The sequence below is a fragment of the Xiphias gladius genome, chromosome 7, assembly GCF_016859285.1.
Source record: "Xiphias gladius isolate SHS-SW01 ecotype Sanya breed wild chromosome 7, ASM1685928v1, whole genome shotgun sequence".
Taxonomy (NCBI): domain Eukaryota; kingdom Metazoa; phylum Chordata; class Actinopteri; order Istiophoriformes; family Xiphiidae; genus Xiphias; species Xiphias gladius.
This window is the reverse complement of record NC_053406.1, coordinates 19,381,761-19,406,559: the sequence shown is the minus strand read 5'-3', so window position 1 is coordinate 19,406,559 and position 24,799 is coordinate 19,381,761. Positions and strand designations below refer to the sequence as shown.

General features: G+C 39.0%; 1 protein-coding gene across 3 annotated transcripts in view; it reads left to right on the top strand.

The window, feature by feature from the left end:
* lrfn1 (leucine rich repeat and fibronectin type III domain containing 1) overlaps positions 1-24,704 on the top strand; it is a 168,456-nt gene extending 143,752 nt beyond the window's left edge. For all 3 annotated transcript variants that reach the window (XM_040131848.1, XM_040131850.1, XM_040131849.1), the window contains 2 exons: positions 18,988-20,383; positions 23,278-24,704. In XM_040131848.1, coding sequence (XP_039987782.1) covers positions 19,008-20,383; positions 23,278-24,175 — 2,274 coding nt within the window. In that variant the 5' untranslated portion in view covers positions 18,988-19,007 and the 3' untranslated portion in view covers positions 24,176-24,704. The remainder of the gene's footprint in view (positions 1-18,987; positions 20,384-23,277) is intronic.
* The last annotated feature ends 95 nt before the right edge of the window (positions 24,705-24,799 follow it).

Below are 24,799 nucleotides of genomic sequence, written 5' to 3'. Positions count from 1 at the left end.
GCCTGAACTTCCTTCCTCAAGTCGCAACCCTCTGCTTTTTTAAGTGGCTCATGATATAATGTGGCCTTCTGTGCATTGGTCTAAACAAGGCCATGGCAGGAGCCCCCTTCCTCTCATATCTTTTACCAAATACAGCGTATGGAAGTAGGCCGCATGATAGTGGCAGACGAGTAGCTGGTTATGAGCCACAGCTCTTCCATTGTCTAGCACGCTGGAGAAAGAGTGGGAGCTCCTAAAGAGGCCTGGCAGAGTCTCTGCTTCCATCTGCCTGCATGCCTCACCATGGAGCCCAGCTCGCACCACTTGAGATTATACTCACGTCCAAGCTGTTACAGTAATTTGCATTGGCTCATAGGCAGAGCAGAGTGAGGAGGAGGAGGAGCTGCACATGAGGCAGGGATGTTATAAGTGGTCCTGGCAACACAATGAGCTTGCCTGGGTGTAGTATTATGGACAAGTGGCATGAGCAGAGCTATATTAAAGTGCAGTAAAGGCCCTGCTGTCCAAGATTGTGGTCTGTGTTAGTACCTGGAGTAAATTAGAGAAAATGCTGTGTTTAAAACTATCCCAGACACATTCAGTATTGCTGTTGTATGTTTCATAGCTGCATTATTCTCAGTTCACTCTCCCCACCTGTCTCCTAGACCAATGAAAACTTGGAGTCAGAATACAGCACATGAAACATATAAAATATCTGTCATTCCCGGAAGTACCATAGCTTTTTGTTATGTATTCCACTAATTAGCAAGTGATAAATTAATTTCCTTGTAATTCTTATAGATGAAAGATCACTCACCTGGAGGAAACCCACGCAAACACTTAGAAAATAACAAAGTCAACACGAGAAATGGCCAGGGCCTGGGGAGAGATCTTAAAATCTTCTGTGAGAACTTATTCAAATTCAAGGCCCAGCTTTTATTTACAAACCATTTTTTGCACTGAACAGGCATCTGCATTGATTATGGTAGCAGCACATATTTGGGAGACATTGAATATGTAGAAACTGTTTGAAGTAGGATTTTGAATTAAATCCACATTCTCCCCCAAAAAAACGGCCAAAACCAAAAGAAGCACTTTCAGCTCCGTCCAGCTGAGTATTCTCTGATGTCCTAATTTTTCAGGCTTAATTTGTTCCTAACTTGATAGCTTTTGGACTGCAATTTGGTTCAGTGGTTAATTTATCAAATTTACTAATTAACTAGAGACAGAAAATAAAGAGCAATTTCTGATAATGCCACCTCCATCAAATAGGTTGTGAGGTAATTATTTATGGTACAGCCACAAGCACAATGACCCATAATGAACTTCCTCTAACTGGTGGTAAAGTCACTACATTTACTGTATTTTAATGTTTCCTGTCCATTAACATTGGCCAGTGCAATTATATCAGTCAATAGATCTTAACCTTTTTGTTATACTGTAGTTACAGGAAATATATTTTTAAGGTTTAAAAACTATGCACTTTAAACTGAAACTAAGGCAGTAGCTAAAGTATTTTGAAAGCAGGGACTGAGATTCAAATGTCAGACCAGTTTTAATCAGTTTTATTTCCAACTGTATGCAGCTGTTAATCAATTTTTTGTAACAATGACTTTCCATCATATAGAAAGTAAAATAGACTGTTTTACATGGATTCAGCTATATTAACTTTGTGCACAGCTATGAAAAAAATTACAGATAAATAATAATTATGTGTGTGATAAGAGAGAGCTAAATGAGCTAGAGCTAAATGTCTTTCAGTATCAAAATAACAGGCCTGACAGGTTTGTGATTAGGGACACACAAAGAGTGGCATGAGCTCGGCTGAAGTCATTCTGAACATTTCATTTGATATAATTACTAATTATACAGATGTGTCATGGATTAAATACATTGACCTGAATTTCCCCATATAACTGTAATCAGAGGCAGAAATGGGATCTAATTCACTCAGAGAAACATGCATATCAATACTTTTCAAGCATGACATGAATTTGAATTTGGCAGGTAAAGCTTGCAGGCTTGGAGATATAAAATGGAGGCTTGGATCTTAATTTAATATTTCTTTTTCGAGTTAAATGGATCCATTTGTTAAATTAATCAAATTGTTGCCAGTGCACTTTACAGAAAGGCCGAGTGAACTTTAAATGTACTATGTGGACTTTTTAACCACTAGAAGCACTGTGGAGTAATGTTTTAAGAGTGGGTCACCATTATGTTAGTATCTCATGTATGTACACAAGGATGCACATGCATACGGTAACATGATACACAGTCCTGCCAGTGGTTTCATGATATTTCACAGATCAACAGCTGATGGCAGAAACTTGCCAAGGAATGTAGCTATGCGCCAACAAAGGCAAGGAAGAAAAAACTGATAGCAAGCCTACAAGCATGTAAATAATGTACTGTAGGTTTTCAGTTCTTTTAAAAATCATCTTTGCAAATGTTTTATGAAGAAGGAAATGCATTAAATGCAGTTAATAGGCCTCAAGGATATACAGAAATTGTGCTTTGTCTAGAAAAAACTCAAAAGGGTATCAAAACACTGAGGGGAACAGCAGTTATAATTACAACTAAATCACAATAAAAAATGGAATTTAAAGGACCTTAAGGTGGCTCCAAAAAAATCAGGAAGCCCTGTCTTGTGTGGTGTTTGATATGTTAGATATTGCATACGATTTGTGTTAATTTGGGTTAATAATCACATACCAACTGACACACAGCAAACCCTGAGACTCATCAGTTTCCTGGCCTCTGGGGAGGGGCTGGTAGGGACCCAGAGCTCATTTTTGCCCTGGGCCCCAATAGTGGGTTAATCTGGTGCTGCAGTTAAGGATTACATTTGAAAATACATGAGAAAAGAACAACATGAAGGGTCGAGTGGGAGTAATTATTTTTAGTCCTTGAGCGCTTTGGATTTGGAGAGGTCTTTTAATTTGCTACACTTAATCTATAGGGAACCTACGGCAGCTATGGTAACTAATGGACTCTTTTCCCACAAGTTGAGTAGAGATACACACCAGGGGGACCCCACCTCCCCAGCCATTTTTGCCCTTGCCCTAGAACCGTTAGCGGCGACCATCTGCCTAAATCCTAATTTCCCAGTATACACATGGGGCCCACATCGCATAAGGTGATGCTCTATGTAGATGATATCTTGACCTTTGTTAGCAGTCCAGAGACTTCCATCCCTGTGCTGCTATCCACCATTAACCACTTCTCTAGATTCTCAGGATACAAAATAAATTGGATTCAAATATGAGGTTCTTCCCCTAGCAACATACAGTCCCAAAACCTTATTCCAACCAGGGAACTTTAGACTGTCGGACCAGAGTATTGGGTATCTCGGGGTCCTATTCCCACCACAACTGTCAGACATCATAAAGGTAAGTATGGAACCCCTAACTGATAAATTCAAATTAGACACAGAAAGATGAGCAACCCTTCATCTCTCGCTGTGGGCAAAGGGTAATGCATTAAAGATGAATGTAGTCCACAAGTTCAACTACATTTTGCAATCCCTGCCAGTGACAGTCGCTGTGATTTCCACAGGTTTGATCAGCCGTGCGGCGTCTTTCTTTAGAACGGTAAACGAGATAGGGTGTGCCTTAAAAACTCAAAAATAGGAGCAGGGTGGCCTAGGAATACTGAACTGAGGCTTGTACCATTATGCCTTTTGCCTATGGCACTTGGCACAGTGGTACAGTCCCTGCGTACATATTTGCAAATCCTCCTTCTGTTGGAAAGAATGAGTGCGGAAGGGTATTGCAGTGCCTGGTGACCTTTACATAGAGCTCAAATCATTTGACGACTTACAGGCCAAATTTAAGTTGCACAAACAATAATACTGGCGGTATGTGCAAATTCATAGTTTGATGAAATTAATTTTTAAAACTCCCTCAGGCCCCCCAACTGCAGAGATCCCCTCTTTCATTATCTCAAGCTATGGTAGGAGTCATGAAGCATCACTTTACTACTCTATGCTATTACAGAAGCATAGCACTATCGGTTCCCTTAAGACTGGGAAATAGATTTTGGAATTACACCCATATTACACAAAAATATGGGTCGACATCCTACTAATTCAACGTGCATGTCACACAATATTCTAGGTTAATTCAATATGAGATTATTAAAAGAATGTATTGGACACCCTCTAGATTTGTTTAGAGCTAAGCTTAATGGCAACCCCTGGTGCTGGAAATTCCCGGACAAAGGTACGTTAACTCACATCCTGAAGTGCAGGACTTCTGGGCGTCAGTTCGTGATTGCACCCAGAGAATTATTGGTCAGGAAGTCCCCTTTTCCATTTGTTTATTTCTGCTGGTGGACTCATCCATCCTGAAAGTTACTATTCCTCCTATCTACACTGAATGGGTGCAGAACGTTATCATACTGGGTAGGAGACTGCTCATCCAACAATGGAAAGCAGCCCATGCACCATCAGTCCCCAACTGGCATAATCTGCTTGCTAGGGTGGCAGCATATGAATAGCTATCCTTCTCTCTGCTGGGTAGGATAGAACGATATTATTTGAAATGGGAAATATTTCTTCTCTACATTAACGGCCCGTAAAGACAAACTCAAGGCTTAGCTCCCTTCCATGTAAACACACATGCACACACATCCATGCATGTGCTTACCTGGTCTTAACTAAAACACAGCCTCTTTTCTATTTTTATTTTACTTTTAATTTTATTTTTTTCTTCCCTAGTTGATGTCTTGTCTTTTATGTTGTATTTTATCTTCTTCCCCATGTTTTAGTGTGTTCATATTCCTATGTCTGTCTAAAATTTGATAAAATGTCAATCACAAAAAAAGGAAAAGAACAAACTGACACGACATCTTCATGGTGCACCCCATACTAAAGTAACACAAGATGCAGGTGATACAAATATACAAATAAACAAATGCCCATATGCACATGCAAATCCAGTATTAACAGTTTAACAAAATTAATTGATGCATAGGAATAAATGTGGTGTTTTTTTTTTTTTTATTTCTTTTTAGTAGAGTCATTTTGTGGAAGGGACTGATACATTATGATGGAAACAGCCAATCTTCACTTCAGTTCACTTAATTCTCTTGGTACAAAGGCAACTGTAGATAAATCCACACCTTAGTCCTTGAGCGCTTTGTGTATTTACTGCCCCATTGCCACTGTGTATGTATTGCCATGCAAGGTGCTTTATGTGATTCAGAGACTGGATTAGTGAAGCTAAGACGTCCTGTTGTGCATATATGAATATAATACCTAAAATATATGTTTGAACAAAGTTCTGCCTAAACCTGCTTTGCAGATGCTTTCCTATGAAGTGTGTCAAATTGAAGCCGTGTGGTCCATTATTTGTGTGCACTGAGTGAATCACATACAGTCATAGCTGCATCGTTCTGAGGTTGTGACACACTCATAAGCATTGCAGCCTTGAGTGGTTTTGGGCCACTGTCTTCTATATCAATTAGAGTTGTGTGAGCTTTTCATTATTTTTACGGCAGATTTAATTATGTGGATCCTGTTGATAATAAATCTCAATTGTTTTTTTTAATTAAATGATACAGGTACTCATTGGATATTTACTTTGTATTTGACTTGAGACACAAAATGATGAATGGGGTGATCTCGATTTACTAGGATCTGGTTGGGAAGCAATGCAATACACTAGTTTAACAAAATTTAAGGGGCCAGTGTACTCCGTCAGAACTGTTTGCGGTGGTCAAATAGCTTCAGAAACCCCCTTCCCCCATACCTTTCAGATGTCTGAATTGGGGGGGGACTATGTCCATCCATTTCTTTAACTTTCTGAAACCAACGATATGACACTCACACCCACTTCATGCCGTGATTGGTCAGCTGTGTGGATGTGAGAAAGGAGCCAGGATTTGAGCTTCTCTCTCTAGCTCTCTTTTTCCATTCATAACACGACTATTTCCTTTACATTTTGCGTGAACAACCAAGTGCAACACTACTAACGCCTTCCAGTAGAGACTGTCAAAATGTGCACTGTTATCCTCATTATTAAACGATACCCCCCCACACCCCCACACCCCTTCTATCAGACCGGCTTTTCACTCCACCTTCGAGTTTAGCCATTCAGAACAACTATAAACACTTTTGATTTCCATCGTGGTTAGACTCCACATCATGAGAACTGGTTGTGATCAAGTGTAAACTGGCCATTAAGAGTATATAGCCATGCTACCAGCTCTTTGAGGTAGAACTTAGGCACAGTGTAGCTTTGAGCTAAATGTTAATGTTATTAGGCTATATACTCGCATTGACAACATTAACATTCTGATACTTAGCTGGTATATTGTTTTCCATGTTCACCTTCTTAGTTTAACATGTTAGCATGCTAATTTGCTAACTAGCACTAAACACTAAGTACAGCTGAAGCTGACGGGAATGTCATTAGTTTTGCAGGTATATAGTAATAAACCAAAGTACTGGACCAATTCAAATTTTGAGCTGATGATGGCACCGGAGAAAAATTTAAGGCATCACCAAAGATATTACAATTCATCTTAAAGGAAACATGCATGTGTGTACCAAATTTCAGTTCAGCTTTCCCTCAAAATCACAAATGTCAACCTCACGGTGGCACTAGAAGAAGTGTCGGAGGATCATCAAAGTCATTAGGATACATCATCTGTAAACCATGAAAGTTCATACTAAATCCCATTCCCAGTTCATTATTTACATTTCAGAGATACGACTGAGCGACTGACATGGCCATTCCTAGAGCCATATCATTAGCATGGCAAAAAAACGAAATTAAATGTATTGAAATTTTTAGCAACTTTATCTTCAATGACAGAAAACACAATTTTTTTGTGATATTGTGTGTGTATGTATGTGTTTTTGTGTTTGAAGAAAATCTAAATCTTTGCCTTATTGTAACTTTTAAAGTTGATTTAAAGAAATTAATTATTTATGATTCTATTGTGTGATTAACAGGTAGTCTGCATTGTTTGTTTCAGACATGGTTCCTTTAATATCAAAGAAGTTGGTACATAATCCATCTTCAATGGTTCTAAGTTCAGTCATTTGATACATATTTTCTTCAATAGAGTATGCTGTGGCAGTGAAGCACATAACAGGCATACATAATACGTTGCAAGGGTACATACAGAGCAGGATCAATGCAGTGTAGGAGCCTTGGGAGGAGGATTTGAAACCAAGTGTGGATTCCTTAGCATCACTGCAGCACAAAGTGGCACTAGAAGGTACCAATTCAGAGGGTCTATTCAGCTCGTCTGCACAGACCGGGAAGGGCATCGAGCCACAAAGCTAAGGAGGAAGAAGACAAGAATAAAATAAAACAACAAGTCAGTAGATAAAATGATAAGTGTAGAGGACAAACAAGCATGCATCCGTGAGGAAATAACAAAACTGTCACCACATCTGAAGGCACGCAGAAGTTACATATAGAAGAGACAATCATGCTGCCACAGCTCTTGTAAATCACCAATTCTTGTCACTGACCCTTGCTGGATTTCAAAATAACTGAGCCTAGAAATAGAAATCCCATAAACTAGGTGTCATTCAGAATCACTGTCTGTCCTCATATTGTTTGCTAGCAGCTCCTGCTTTTATCATGGCTTGTTTGTCTGTGCTTTTTTTTTTTTTTTTGCTTTTTTTTGGACAAATACAAATACTTCAGCAATCGCTTTGAATGTGCCAGTGAAACTGCTACACGGAGAAAGGATAAATAGCCAAACTGTGTATTGTTAGACTATTTGTTGATGTCAGGAAAGGCTACCTCCTAAAATGACTCCAAAAAATAACAAGTTTAGACTAAATCCTTGCAATCTCCAAAGTTGATTTTTTTTTTAAATCCGTAAAGCAAAAGTATAATGGTATGTTGTACCTCATTAGCAGGTTATTCATATCATTCAGTGGATACAAAGTGACAAAGTACATTTAGTCAAGTACTGTATTTAAAGTACAGTTCTGAGTTACTTGTACTTCACTTGACTATTTGAATTTTACACTACTTTATACTTCTTCTACCCCACTACATTTCAGTGTGAAATATTATTCTTTTATATTACTTTTTACTTCCATACATTTATTTGGCAGCTGTAGTTACAAGTTATTTTGCTGATTAAGATGTTAAAGACCTAGAATGAGCATATGAAATACAATGCATGGTTATACAGTATATTTAAACATGTTTCTGCATCAATAATAATAATCCAGTAGTGTAATATAAAATAAAGTAATACTGACAGAGCCCATTTTAGCTGCACAATGAGTCCTTTTGCACTTATATACTTAAAGTGCATTTTTCCATTTTGCCTGTTATTATTCAGTCTTGGTCTGCTTGTTATTAGTTATTATTGTGTTTTTATTGCCTTAGTTACTGTTATCAAATTACAGTTGTTTGGTTTGCACGGGTTTGTATTGTCTGCACTGAATGCCTACATTTTCTTCCGTCGGGATTTATCTATAGACAGGTGACAAAATTAAAGGAAAAACAAACAAGTGTCTTCATAAGGTGTCGGGCCACCACGTGTTGCCAGAACAGCATCAATGCACCTTGGCATAGATCCTACAAGTCTCTGGAACTCTACTGGAGGGATGAACACCATTGTTCCGAAAGATATTCCCTCATTTGGTGTTTTGATGATGGTGTTGGAGAGAGCTATGTAACACGTTGGTCCAAAATCTCCCATAGGTGTTCAAATGGATTGAGATCTGGTGACTGCTAAGGATATAGTGAATGATTCACATCATTTTCATACTCATCAAACCATTCAGTGACCCTTTGTACGCTATGGATGAGTGCATTGTCATCCTGTTTGTCCACTCATTTTTCAGGTTTTTCCTTTAATTTGTCACCAGACTGTATCTATCAATCTAATTTCACTATAGTAAGATTTTGAATCCCAGAATTTTACTTATAACAGAGTAATTTTATATTGTGTTGTGGCTAATTTTACTTAAATCAAAGATTTTAATACTTGATATCATTAAATATAAAACAGTGTAGTTTATCTTTATTATAATTGCTCCAGTGTCCTCAATCCAAAGTGTGAATTTCAAAAATGTCAGCTTCCTCTCTGGGTGTGGAGCATTACAAAACCTCTCAAAGCAAATCAAAAAAAGGCAACTGGCCATTATAAATTAGAGGGCAGTGCATTTTCCAGTTTATTCTATTAATCGTGGCAGTTAACAGATGGAATGCAGTCAAAGGGTTATGTTTTTTTGTTTTTGTTTGTTTGTTTGTTTTTTCATTTTGGCTCAGCCGTGGAGACAATTTGTGTATAAAGTGGATTGAATGGGACAACCATATCTAATAATTCCATTATGCATCATGCGGTCCTTGTGATTACCGAGTCTAATTCAGTGAAGAATTCAGTCAGTGGATATACAGTATTCAGGATTCTGTGCAGAAATGTATTATGTGTGGCTTAAAAAGCAAGAAACAATCACTTCACATGATAAAGCACTCGTATGTCATTCATGTAAATCATGATAATTTCCCCTTTGATTATTTGAGTGTTCTGACATATTTTGGGAGCATAACATAAACAAATGGGGAGGTAGATTAGGAGTAAATAATGAATTGATTATTTAAAAAAAGGCCAAAATGCCACAAATTCACTGGTTGTAGTTTCTCAAATGTGAATATTTTTAGGTTTTCTTAGACATCTATGATACTAAATAGGATATTTTGGGGTTTTAGGCTATTGTTCAGAAAAAAGAAACGATCAAATATGTCATCTTAAGGCTCAGGGAAATTATGATGGGCATTTTTCACTACTTTCTGACATTTTATAAACCGAACAATTTTTTTAATCAAGGAAGTAGTTGGCAGATTAACTGCAGCCCTATGATCAGGTAACGCCACTCAGAGCACATAGAGTATTTGGTGCAACTACTATCAATTACAGGTATTTCCTCCAATCCCTCCCATGTAATTTTCTTTTTATGTGCGAATTATTGTTACTTATCCTTTAGCAGGTAATATTCAAGGGTGCACTTTTGGAAAGCAGTCAGAAAAATGGTTTACCAATCCTTCATAATTATTTTGTAACATATTTACTTGCTTTGAGGTAATTTTTTAGCTGTTGCAGAAGCTATTGGGGGTTAATTATATCTGTGAGAGGTGGTATTCAACTGAAAAAGAATAGGTAGCAGATAAAGAATAATAATCAGTCACCTAAATGTTCAATCAACAAATGACTCCTGACTATACTGACGCAGCACCAATGTAATCCTAATGTTCTCAATCTTGTTTAGGGAAGCTCTTACAATTAAAGTTTATGGAGCTGCGGTAGTCTGTGCTTCTCAAATCTTCTTCAAGGAAAGTTTTAAATGGGGTGTAATTGAGAAGACCGTCTTTGCAAGCAGACCTAATTACAATATGCAAATGCTCCTCCTGTTTACGACGATACCCTCCACCCCCCTTGATGAGATACAACCAGAAATCCCCGGGGCTCTGGAGCCTCAGTTTAGGCGTCCACTGCTGGAGACAGAGCTGACTCCAATGAACTCAGCCTGTCAATAATTATATCCGCATCCTGACAAGAGTCACACAAGGGCAGCTAGCGCTTCACTGCCTGCACTGTCTAATTGGCATTTACAGCTTCCTGACAAAGTCATGTCCAGAAAATATCCTTACAATGCACCAGCTCTGGGATGATTTTTCTGAGATAAGGACAAACTGTGGCATTGTTTGTATTCAATCACTGACTATTTTCAGTGTCACATTCAAGATATGCTTCAGCAACTGTAACTGTAATCCAGTTGCAGTAGGTAATTCCACTACTGGTTATTTTCATTATACATTAAACTGCGGTTTATTTTCCAATCATCATTTGGCTTTTGAAATGTCATGAAATAGTCTAAAAACACTCTTCCCAATTTCCCAGAACCTAATTTTGACATTCAGTTAATTGCCAGATATAACTAAGAAAACCAGAAAATACTTACATTTGAGCAGCTGAAACCATTAAATGTATGTAATGTCAACGCATTTTTTCTGTTATTGCAACTTCTGTGGTTTAATTGCCAGCAGTGAACCTCTGTTATTTCTACCCTCTCTCTCCTGTCATTACCTTTCACCTCTGAATAAGGGTAAAATACCCAAAAAGAGACTTAAAAATGACTGAAGTGACCGATTGAGTACGAAATTCTTTGCTCAGTCTGATTTGAGGAGACCCGTTTAATCATTTGCTCTATAAAAAGTCAGAACATTGTGAAAAATGCTCACTGCAAGTACTTCAAACCTAATGTGACATCTTCACATCTTGTTTTGTTTTAGTTCAAAGTCTAAAACACAGAGATATTCAAGCAGCAACGACAAAGAAAAGCTGCCGATACTCACAGTCGCAAAGCTGGAATTAGGTAATAGATGAAACTATTAAATTGATTCATTTTCTGTTGATCGACTAATAATTACCTTTAAGTGTAATCTCGTATGAATTAAGATTTTAAATGCCAGTGGTCATTCTCGTTACAAAAAACCACAAGGATCATCTGAGGTACACTGCCGTCTAAAAAGACGCTATTGTCACCACATTATGATCCCAACATTACATCAAGTGAGGCCATATTTCATTTTGAGTGAATATAAGATGGCCGGTAATAGCACATTACTGTACAGTTTAATAATGGTAGTTACTACACTCATTCATTTTTCTCACATGGACAATAATTAAGGAGACACTGTTTGATCATCTGTGTATTATTTTTTTTGTCAAAATGGGGTGTGTGCTTGCCTCATGTGACTGTTGTGTGATTTATGAGATATTCTGAGTTGTCTTCAGTTGTTAAATTTGCAAAACCTTTACATCTTTCTGGTTATTTAATTATGACAATATCCTGGCGAATTCATGGATGCCCTAATTAAAATTTTCAGCAGTCTGATGTTGGAACTGCACCACAGTATCTGGCTGTAACTGAGCTGTAACAGAGAAACTGTTTTTCATTTATCTGTCCAAATAAATATTGAATTTCTCTGAGGTTGCGGAGATGCATTATCATCCTCGCAGCTGCTTGTCCTGTTTAAAGGACCAGTGTGTAGAATTTAGTGGCGTCTAGCAGTGTGGTTGCAGATTGCCACCAACTGAATACCCCTCCCTTTGACCCCTCCCATTCCACGCGTGTAGGAGAAGCTACGGTGGCTTTAAGGTAACGTAAAAATGTGAAAAGCCCTCTCTAGAGCCAGTGTTTGGTTTGTCCGTTCTGGGCTACTGTAGAAACATGGCAGTGCAACATGGCGGGCTCCGTGGAAGAGGACCCGCTCCCTATGTAGATATGAAGGGCTCCATGTAAGTTAACAAAAACACAGCGGTTCCTAGTTTCAGGAGATTATACACAAATGAAAACACCCACTTCTAACTATAGATCCCCATAAATACTACACAGTGGTCCTTTAATGTGAAAACTGGATGATGTGTGTTAGGAATGCAGCAGCAGAAAGGTGTTACACAATAGGATGAGCTGTTTTAGAAGGCATCTTTCAGCTTTTGTTTGATTCCTACTGCATCGTTTATGACCCTTTTAAATGAGCAGCTGATTGTTTAAGAATTTGCACACGTACCCTGCCCTGGTGTCCTCTTCTAACAGAGCTCGGTCGTGAATTTGTGAACCACAAGAACGTTAATAAGAAGCAGCCAAATTTATTTTTTCCTCGTGTTTTTTTTTTTGTCAGTGTGTTTAAGAACCCAAGTATGAACACACAGACCCATACTTAAAATAGTACATCGGAGCCAGAAATCCAAGCTAAAATTGAAATGTAGTATTAATTTATTCTCCTATTTGTTTTCTCCTCTTGGGCACTTACCACTTTGTTTATCTTCTCAGTATGTTTTTTCGCATGTCAAATGGATGTGTAGATACGTAGTTGTGATTCAGAATGTATTCTCTTGGGTTTGCGTGCGGGCGGCTGTGTGTTGTAATGCTCTCACGTGTACATGCCTTGTGAAGGAATATCACGGGTGCATTCTCTTGTGTTTTGTGAATGGTGATATATAATAATCTTATCTGTGCTCAGGATCAGGGTCAGACTGATCCAGACATTTTTCTGATGGATCGGGTTCAGCTACATAAAGCCCAATCCATTTCAGATACTTCGTTAGTGGTAGGCCGGCAGTCTAAAACACGATGGAAAAGGTGTAATCAACCTTTGTGTAATGGTTTGCTTAACAGGTCCTGTATTTTCCATCTAACTTTACTCATAATTTCCTAAAAATTAGCTAGTATTCAGTTGTTAATTACAAGGATATTTTAAATCAATTTCAAAATCTCAATTTTCAAAGATTTTTTAATAATAATAAGGGGAATGGATAAATGCTTTTTATATTTAACTTTTTAAGAAAAAATAGGAAATTATGTCGTAGGTAAGTGAAAGATAGTTTATAGAGAGATGTCGATATCCATCAGAGTTTCCTAGAAAGATAAACAAAAGTCTTCATGACTGAGAACTGACATACATTATTGATCTGCTTGGTACTCGATAATTATGCATATTATTGATGTCACTGCCTGCTGGTTGAATTGCCTGCTTACCTGTAGTTTTCAGCTGCACTGGAAATGCCTTAATTTTGTGTTTCAGACAGATATGATGAAAAAAACTACATGCTATAAAATTTTCACCGACTCAGCATTTATACTTACAAAACATATTTGTACCTTACCTCCACAGACCAAACCTGTAAAATAAAACGACTCACTGTAGCACATTTTCCATTGAATTAAGAGGTAACACTTTTTACTTCCCTTTCTAGGAAACTCTTATTTTTTCATTTCCTTTTTTTTTGTAATTAACATACAAATACAAGCTAATTTTCAAGGAATTATGTGGAAATTTCGAGAAAATTAGCTGGAAATACGGGTAATGTCAAATAAAGGCTAAGTGACCTTTCTTCCGAGAATTTCCAGAGTAGCACAGTTTTGCCGTAATGGATGCAACTTGCGATTATTTTAATCTATCGATTATTTTTCAGTAATGGTTTAGTCTATAAAATGTCTGAAAATAATGAAAAATGCTTACCACAACTTCCTAGATCCCAAGGTGATGCCTTCAATTACTACTTTTATCCAACAAACCGTCCAAAATTTAAAAAAAAAATTCTATTTAAAATGATATAATGAAGAGAAAATGAGTAAATCCTCACATTTGATAGGCTGGAATCAAAGACCATTTTCCTTTTTCCCTTCATAACTGACTTAAACAATTCATCGATTATCACATTTTTTTTGATGATTTTTCTCTGTTAGTTGACAAATTGATTGATTGACTAATTGCTTTAGCTGTAGTTGCCATCGCCATTTTTATCCAGTTTGGTCTGGGGTCAGAGGCAAGAGGACTATTACAGCACAGCCAGATGTGAAGTAGAAAATTTACGACCTTCGCTCAAAACAAAAACTCCATTTAAGGTCCAAATAGGCACCAAGGGACAGAAACCCCCACACAGTTGGTTAAAGGACTGCTCCCATTGGTGCAGGGGTTAACGATACTCAGACGGATGAATACACTTTATTTCTGTGCAAGCAGATAAAACAAACCTAAACACACCCAGTACAAGCAACACTGGTCATACAGTAGCTCATAATCAAAATGCACAGTAATCAATAATAAGGATCATCCCCAAACTGAAACTAGGTGAGAAACACACCCGCCAACTGGAGGACAGACAGCAAGCGTCTTCTAGGCAGTAGTGTAGCCTCTGAATAAGCCGGCACCCCAAGCACATGCCCAAACATTCAAATCTACATTTAAGACAAAACATAACTAACCAGGACAAAACTGGAAAAACATTTCACAGGCATTAAACAAAATAAAACCACCGTCACTAATACCTCTCTAATACAGATGAGAGTCATCAGTTATTAGTGTCCACAGGGAGAGCTACTTGGCTGCCAAATATATTGAAATTCATTTCATAATTCTAATATGCATTCTTTAACTTTCACCAGATTAATAAGAAAAATGTATTTTCTTTTGATGTGTAAGTCAAAACATGGGGTGTGCCATTATATCAGTGCTTATTTTTTACCCCTCGCTCAAATTTGAAACAAATTTCATATATTCTCCTGTTCAGAGCTCAGATTCAGATGAGATGCTGTTTATTAATTCAAAGATCACTCAGATTTTTTCCTCTTTTTTTTAACCATTCAAACTTCAAATTCAGCCGTTATTCAGCCTTTTGGGGATAAGGACAGCAGAGTTAAAGGAAGGTCGGTGGATTGTGGGATGGATAAAGATAAAGAAAACTTGAGCATAGCATTGAATGTCAGGTTCACTCTTTGATTGGCTTACGATGTGCAAATCTTCACATTTCATTTATAATAAATTAAAGTGCTCACCTTACTATATTCAAAAGCAAACAGGGAGACACTTTAAGTGAGGTTTAGAAATTAAGTAATGACTGCACTGTAAAACCAGTTTCTCACACTGCAGATGTTTCGCAGCTCCATATGTGTGCAGGCATATTTAACAAACAGTATTTGCATATTAATAACTCTATGCATGCATTTTATAGGTATGTGTCATGGATATCTTTGTATTCAAGGGGTTTATGTTAATGTGTGATTTTGTGACTTCCGTTATAGTTGATTTGGTTTCTGAATATGACAGATTGTGAACACAAGCTTTTCTTAACTAAAAATGTAGGCGTAATTCTCCCAAGCAGTCCCTTGTGCTCCTGCATGACTGGACACAAAAACAAAACCTAAGCTCCAGTTCACCTTGGGCTCCCTCCTGTTGTCTACATATCGATTTGGCAGCCGGCACTGATATTAAGCAATAAAACCGAAATAGAAATGTGAGGCGGGGCTGCCCTTTTCTTTTTAATTTACGTGGCCCTTCAGACATCTGTTCATGTCCTTTCTTACCTTCTCAGCACACATTAAGATTGAAGCTCTGCTTTTCGGGCAACTCAACATCATCTTAATGCAATTCAAAGACCTACATTCTACACCAGAGTTGCCTTGGCAACAAAGTTTTCCCCCTCCCTGGGATGCCGAAAGATCAATAGAGTATCCTCGACGGTGTGGCAGGACATGCTCTGGCACAGATTGTCCTCTGAGAAACCATGAGCTTTGTGGCGTAGTTACTATCTGAATACTAATACAACCAAGCAAGGTCACTGTTGTGTTGAAATTTAACAAACTCTAGATTAAATCTGAACCAAAGCTCTCAGCACTGTTGAAATGATCTCACCCTGCTGTACTGTAGCTGTAAAGGAACCTATTTAAGATCAACTATGATCTGCACTGTTACAAATTATCTGCAGGTCAAGTCTTAAAAAGCTTTTCTCAAAAAAAAAAAGGCCTTACAAGGTCGTAACAAAAGGCTTAAATTTCTTTTACGAAAGTAAAAGAAATTTTCTGTCACCTGAATTTTTTTTCTTGTTTTGTCCATCCGTCAGTCCAAAACTCAAAGATATTTAATTGACTATCGTGTCTGTCCAAATTAAACCAGTATCCATTTTGCAGCTAAGACCAGCAAATGTTTGACATTTTTGGTAAAAAAAAAAAAAGCTGAAATGACTAATTGATAATCAAAATAGTTGCAGATAAACCTCCTTTCGATGGATTAATGAATAAATCAACTAATATTTGCAGCTCTAAAAAGAATAAACAATTTTAATTGGTAAATCAATTATTCTGTTTTCTGCTCCAGATTCAAGGCATATTAATTATCATTTTATTGTAATATACTTCTGGGAAACAGCAAAAGAAAAAGTGATATAATAATGAACAAATCTAATCCATATCATCGCTATTGGTTTTCCGCTATACTTTCATACTTTGGCCAGTATGATTGTGAAACAGGCATTAAATTATATTCTATATGTAATTTTAAAAGTCTTAAAAAATCTTAAATTTAACTTGTTAACCCCTGCGGAAACCCTGTTATAGTTTTAGCTTTCCCAGCATCTTAAAAAAGGAAATTTGTAGAATTAATTTAGACAAGGCAGGCACGCTGTGCTTACAACAATAAAGAAGCATTGCTAAATAAATAAATTCTCTCTGGGGTTTGGCGATTTTCTCACATAGTGTACCACCTAGTGTGTGACTTTGTACAAGGAGATGGTTTAACGTTAGTACAAACAGACTGGTTCAGACTGAACACAGAAAATAACTATGTGCGCATGTTGTATTTTTATCTTGCTTGTACTGTATATTCTTTGGTGAATAAATTGCACGGAAGGATTTTTTTTTAATTTGAAGCAGTTGAGGTGGTTCTCTCTTGGAAACAGAGGTTATATCTAAGCGTGCATATTTGGAACAAGGAGGGAGGGGGGTGTAAACACAAACCGACCAAAGGTTTGGGTTTGGTGTGTTTTTGGAATTACAGTCTAGTGAAATTTAATATAAAGTAGAAGTAATGCTGCTAGGGCTGATTAAATTTATCAACAAATTTTGACAAACTATCCCACTGCTTTTACTTCCGACTGGACAGCAGTATTTCATAGTTAACAAGATGTTGTTATTGTCTGTTAGACAGTAGCCAGCTCTGTGAGTGTGTGTGTGTGTGTGTGTGTGCGTGCGTGCGTGCGTGCGTGCGTGCGTGCGTGCGTGCGTGCGTGCGGCGCAAGATAGCAAACAGGAAAAGCAACAGAATTTCCATTGCTGGCCGGCAAATGCAACAAAGGTTGATGTAAAACGACAGCAGTGCAGTAGCAATATCTCACTTCAGTCACAATCTTGGACATGCATAACAACAACATCAGGTCAAGTTTGTTAAATTTAAGACGTGTGAAAACAGTCTTTGTGCAAAGCATACAAATAACAAAGTCTGCGAGATGGAGGAAGGCGGCTTGGCTGATACGTCATTTTTATATGAAATTTGACGTGGTATTAAAATATTCTATGAATTTCACCGCAGGTGTTTTTAAATCACATTTAACGTAATGCTGTTGGTACTGTGAGCATTAGGTGCTTTTGCTTTGGGCACAATGGCGGACCAAATCGGTGGTGTTGAGGACGTCAGCACCATCCCAGTGTGGTGGAACGTAGATAGACTAGGGTCAAATTAGTCTCGACAAATTGGATGGACCATCAAAAATGCTTAAAAAAAGACACTATTTGTGTTTAAAATCCACGCCCAGCGCTTCTTGAGTACAATAAAAATATTTATGCTCGACCTCTAAAAACACAAACATTGCTGTTGATAGAGACATTGGATCTGGCAGGGCAGGTTCTCTCATCAACAGCACAGCTTAGGGCATTAGCAATAAAGATGGAAGCCAAAGGGAGCATCAGCAAATCACTGTTGGTGTGCCACTGGGGTCTCTTACGGTTATATAGCCAAAGATCACTTTTTACCCCTGTCACCACAGGCGTGTTCTCTCCGAGATTGAAATCAATACCTCTAAAGGGGAATCACAGAATCAGAACATCCTCAAAACCAGAGAATCATCCAATAATGCCTCCATAGGATAGACTCGAAAACAAGCCATATTTCCGCTGTTTTCACCTTTACTTTTTGTTGCTGTTATTTACATGACAGGTTTCTGTCTAATATTGTAGTACATCTCAGATGCATTGGGAGAGCAGAGACCATGAAAAGGTCATAAAAATCCTTGAGCACTGCTGACAAGCGCCCTTTTCTACCTTTAATTCTCCACCCTGATGTTGAATTCAGAACAAGAAAAAAACTATTTGCCTTGTTATATAAGGGAAATGTACTTGGCATGGTTACCTAATACAGGAAAACTGCAATTTGATCATTCAAGAAATTATATGGTTCACTGGTGATGCAGCCTGGTGGCACGAAAAAAAGATTCTGTTATTTTCATTAAAAGACTACAGAGACATGGGCTTCTGACAGTACTGGTGCAGCCTCATCCCAGGTGCCATTATTTCAGAAAAGCTCCATTTCATTTTGTGATTCATACCTTGCTGGCAGTCTCAGCAATCTTGTTCAGACTCTGGATTTTTGCACCAGTCTCTCATAAAGGTTATGATGCTATTTATTAAATCAAAAGATCTCTATTTTTTGACTCAATGTCTCTCCTATTTCCCTGTGTCTGTCTCACACACAGGGACTGGAAACTGATCAACAATGGACCGGCTGGTTCTGTGCGTGCTGCTGTGTGCAGCTCTGGTGAAGGGGTACAGCTGCCCCGGCCGCTGCATCTGCCAGCATCTCTCCCCGACTCTCACTCTGCTCTGTGCTAAGACTGGTCTGTTGTTCGTGCCCCCCACCATCGACCGCAAGACCGTTGAGCTGCGACTCACTGACAACTTCATCACCATCATCCGCAGGAAAGACTTTTTCAACATGACTAGTTTGGTCCACCTCACCTTGTCCCGCAACACCATCAGCCAGATCACCCCGCACGCCTTTCTGGGCCTGCGATCCTTGCGGGCGCTCCACATGGATGGAAACCGCCTCAGTGTGATAAAGAGCGACCACTTTAAAGGCCTCATCAACCTCCGGCACCTCATCCTCGGGAACAACCAGATCCACCAGGTAGCCCCCACCTCCTTTGATGAGTTCGTTTCCACCATAGAGGACTTGGATCTTTCCAGTAACAACCTGCGCAGCCTTCCCTGGGAAGCCATAGCCCGAATGACCAACATAAATACGCTCACACTGGACCACAACCTGATTGATCACATTGGGGCGGGGACTTTCACGCTGCTCACCAAGCTGGTCCGCCTGGACATGACCTCAAACAGGCTGCAGAAGCTGCCACCAGACAGCCTGTTCCAGCATGCACAGGTGCTGTCTGACGCCAAGGGCTCCAGCTCGTCCACTCTGGCTGTGAGCTTTGGTGGAAACCCTCTACACTGTAACTGTGAGCTGCTGTGGCTCCGCAGGCTGACGAGAGAGGATGATTTGGAGACTTGCGCATCGCCAGAGCACCTCATGGACAAATACTTCTGGTCCATCCAAGAGGAGGAGTTTATCTGTGAGCCTCCGCTGATCACCAAGCATCTTGCCACCAAGCCCTTTGTGATGGAGGGGCAGGGTGTGACTCTTAAATGCAAAGCCGTCGGTGATCCAGACCCAGACATTCACTGGCGGTCACCAGACGGCAAGTTGGTGCATAATAATTCCCGCACCATCCTGTATGATAACGGCACGCTTGATATTCTCATCACTACACTGAAGGACAGTGGAGCATTTAATTGTGTGGCGTCCAATGCCGCAGGCATCGCCACAGCTGCTGTGGAGATCAACATGATCCCCTTACCCTTGTTTGTTAACAACACAGGCCATATGCGTGAGGACCCCGGCCTCTCAGACATCACCACCTCCTCCAAATCTGGCAATGACACCAAGGGCTACGACAAGCAGGACAGAAGGGTGATGGTCACCGAGCTGACCTCCTCCTCAGCTGTAATCCGTTGGCCATCTGAGCGCCACATCCCTGGCATCAGGATGTATCAGATTCAGTACAACAGCACTGCAGATGATACTTTGGTGTACAGGTAAGCCAGGGTGTACGCGGTGGCTGAATGGAGGGAGAGGAGGGTGGTAGAGCAGGGACATGAGGAAAGGTGAGACATCTGGAGTTACCATCTGCTGAATATCACAACGGTCCATTATGACAGATTGAAAGATCCCAAAGATGCAACATGATTAAGTATGTCCAAAAATAAGCAGAACCCCTATAGTGTAGTCTGGGAGATAAACTCAGATAAATTAAAATACATTAAAATGCACTGTAATATGAAGAAAATGTACAATATACTTACTTATATATATACTTATACTTACTTATACAATATACTTAAGACATTTAAAGATTGTCGCAATCAGCTAAAGAGATTGTGAAGTCCAGAACTCTGAATGACTAAAGGGCCTTTTCAGCATCATTAAAACGTAATATGAGAATAAACAATAACATGAGGCCAACTATTTCACCGCATGTAACTGTTTATATAATTAGAAAGTATCTGCCTTAATTGGTTGCAACACAGAGTGTGGTTAGATATATTTGTCTAATGATAGGCTTGGTTGTAGTGGTGGAAGAAGTATTCAAAACCATTTACTAGTAAGTAAAAGGAGCACGACCAAACTAAAAAAAATACTCTATTGCAAGTAAAAGTCCTGCATTCAAAATTTTACTTCAGTTAAATACAGAAGTAATATCAGCAAAATATACTTAAATTTTCAAAAGTAAAAGTACTCATTCTGCAGAAAAATGTCCCCTGTGACTGATATTATATGTGACATTATTAGATTTTTAACACTGCGTGTGCAAGCAACATTTTACTGTTAAAACTGACCGAAGTGGAGCTGGTTTTAACTTCTTTAAACGATATACTATATTTTAGTCCAGTGTTTCCCAACCTTGGGTTGTTCCTCTCCAAATGATCAGGAGATCAGTCTGAGGGGTCGTGAGATGATAAATGGGAGAGGAAAGCAGAGCAAGAAAGTTCTGCTATACATATGGGTATTCTTTTTTTTCTTTTTTTTTTCCTTTATCTATCTTTCTAATCTTTGCATTATGTAGAAATGTTGTCCAATTTAACCTTTTTGGACCTCAAACAGTAAATGAAACCATCTGAGAAGTTTAAAGGGGAAATCGCTCTTTAGTGGAACTGCTAACAACTCATAAATGTCTGAACTGTGACAAGGGGCCCCAACTAGGCACTGATGTTGTTTTGTAACTCGCCAAAAAGGTTGGGACGCACTGGTTTAATTTTTAACGATGCATTGAATTTTACAAGATTATCATGTGTTTTTCATGTAAAATCTTAAAAAGTCTGAAAAGTAACAAGTAACCACAGCTTTCAGAGTAAAAATACATTATTAGCCTCTGAAATTTAGCGAAGTAGAAGTATCAGACAATGGAAATACAAGTTCCTCAAAATTGTACTTAAGTACATTACTTGAGTAAATCTACTTAATTACTTAATTTCCACCACAGTATAGTATAAGTATTAGCAGCAAAATGTAATTAAAATATCAAATACAAAAGTACTCATTTTGCAGAATGGTCCCTGTCAGTGTTATTATTTATACTACTGGATCATTATCACTGATGTATTAACATATAAACACTAATTTAATGTTGAATTGGGTTGTAGTAGAGATAAATTTAACTACTTGATATACTTTTGGGTGGTTAAATCATTAACAATGTATCATATTTTAGATCCTTACCATATGTTTTGTTCATAAATTCTTAAGCGAAAAGTAGCTGGTAACTACAGCTGTTAAGGGATTAGAAGTACAACAGAGCATATAATGAAAATACTCAAATGAAGTACAAGCACCTCAAAATTGTACTTAAATACAGCACCTGAGTAAATGTACCTAGTTACTTTGTACCACTGCTGGGTTGCAGCAAAGAGAGGAATAAAAACACAAGGTCAGTATAGGCAAGTTGCTTATAGGAACTTGCAATATCCTGTGTAAGTTAAGTTGCAATGTGTAATATACGTACGTTCGAAGTGCTTATATAGAGAAAAAATGGCAAAATGAATAACCCTTAGTTATATTTAAAAACTGAGTCATGCTTATGCAGAATAAGCTCACTCTTTTAAAAATGGCGAGTTGAAACTACAATTTGCAATCCTTATTATAATACTGTTTTAAACATACGAATAGGTTTGATGTGTTTCTTAAGCAATGTGTGACGCACATAAAGTGAATCTGGTATACCGAAAATATTTCAGGAATTATGTATTCATGGAGCGAGTTAATAATAGTGGTTGAGCATTTGTGAGATATAATGAGTCGGTCTCCTGTATAATTTTCTCATCCAGTTTAGGCATGGAGCTGAGTGTTGTTTTGTCTTTAGGTGGTACATTATTACCTACAAATGATAACCATCAAAGTCCCCCTTTAGGGAGAAGGAACAAGCTTCTAATTATATTAACGCCAATGTTGACCTGAAGACAATGCCTCTCCCCTTCGTATTTAGAGTAGTTAATCTTGCAGTTGCCAACAAAATGTGACCTTAGGTATTCACACATCAAAAGTGTCTTCACATCATGTGTCACTTGTCTTGGAGCCGGCAGCTGTTGTGGCATATTCTATAGACAGTGAGCCACTTCTGCCTTGTTTATCACCTTGCCGTTTACCTTCCATTGCCATTTTATACACAAACCCAATAGAGCAACTACTCATTGCTGTTTTCTAATATAACATATTCTCTCATAAGTCAGCTTTACTGAAGTGTGGTGGTTTGTCCACTAGAATGATTGATATTTGATGCTAGAGCTGCAATGGCCCTGTTGTCTTTTTGTTGTGTGGAACTGACACCTTTGTGTGAATTAATACATCTGATGCAAATCAGTGTATGTGGGTGTTGTAATTCCACTGATTAATCCTCCACATCTTCACCACTGCACTACGTTTCTTTTCTCTGCAGAATGATCCCATCTACAAGCAAGAACTTCTTAATCAATGATCTGGCCGCAGGGCGGGAGTATGACCTTTGTGTGCTGGCAGTTTATGACGATGGCATCACATCATTAACGGCCACACGTGTAGTAGGTTGCGTGCAATTCCACACAGCCAGTGAGGTCAGCCAGTGCCGCTTCATGCACAGTCAGTTCCTTGGAGGCACTATGATCATCATTATCGGTGGTATAATTGTTGTTTCAGTGCTGGTGTTCATTGTCATCCTGATGATCCGTTACAAGGCCTACAGCAGCCCAGAGGACAGCAAGACCAAGGTCAGCTCCAGCATGCACTCCCAGACCAACGGCAGCCAGCAGCGGCTCCAGCGCTCCGCCTCCAAGCAGCCCTCTGACGAGGGCCAGCGTGAGGCCCAGGCGCCCAAAGAGTGCATGGCGCTGGTGCTGAGGGTGGACAATGAGAAGAAGGAGGATCCAGAAGCCACCACTGCCATCCTGGAGGTGGAGCTGCCAATGACTGTAGACAAGATGAAGAGAAGAACCAGCCTGGATGCACAGCGCTCTGGTCCCCCGTCTGAGGACACACAGACAGACAGTAGCCTGACCGGCTCCACCATGTCCCTGTGTCTCATAGGTCCCAATGCTGGCACCAAGGAGGCTCCCAGGCTCAAGGACAAGAAAAGTGCCCTGGCCAACATGGGATTGCTCCCTAATGAGCTGGCACGAACTAGGCACAGATTCTCTTTTGACGGTGGGGATTACTCCATATTTCAGAGTCATAGTTACCCACGCAGAGCGAGGACGAGGTGGCACAAGTCCACCAACCAGCTCAACATGGAATCGTCTCCGCTCGCCAACAGGAGAGTTACATTCAGCAGCACCGAGTGGATGCTTGAGAGCACAGTCTGAGGAAAGCAGTGTAGCCGGAAGACGGCTCAGCCACACACTAACATACACATGTAAAAACACAAATATGTCTACATGCCATACAACGCACACTTTTCCTGCACACAGCACACGATTGACACAAGCACATTTACTTACACATGCAAACTGTCTGTGAGTTGCTGGAGAAGAACACAGTCTCCCTTCATCCGGCCTCCCCATCATACTCCCAGAGAGGTTTGTTGGCCATGTCCTTTCTTTATGCAGCGGTGCCTTATTCTAAAAAAAAATGTACGAATGGAGGATGCTGCTCACTGTAGTCATAAACATTCCTCTCTATCATTGCCTCCCACCCTGATAATGGGAAGCATTACTTTGATTTTTTTAATTTTCTCCTATTTCTGTGACATGCTAAGGGGGTGTGGCGTTTGGATGTGACTGTTTAATTGTTAAAAAAAGAAAAAAAAAACTTCATCATAACTGTAAAGTGAACAGCCAGGTATCCTGTTACATCAATCATGTTTTGGGTTCTTTCAAAAAAAAAAAAAAAAAACTTTTGCACAGAAGACACGAGATACAAGGACAAGTATCAGCACCAGTCTATACAATAATAATAATTAAAAAAAAAGAAGAGAATTTTACACATGC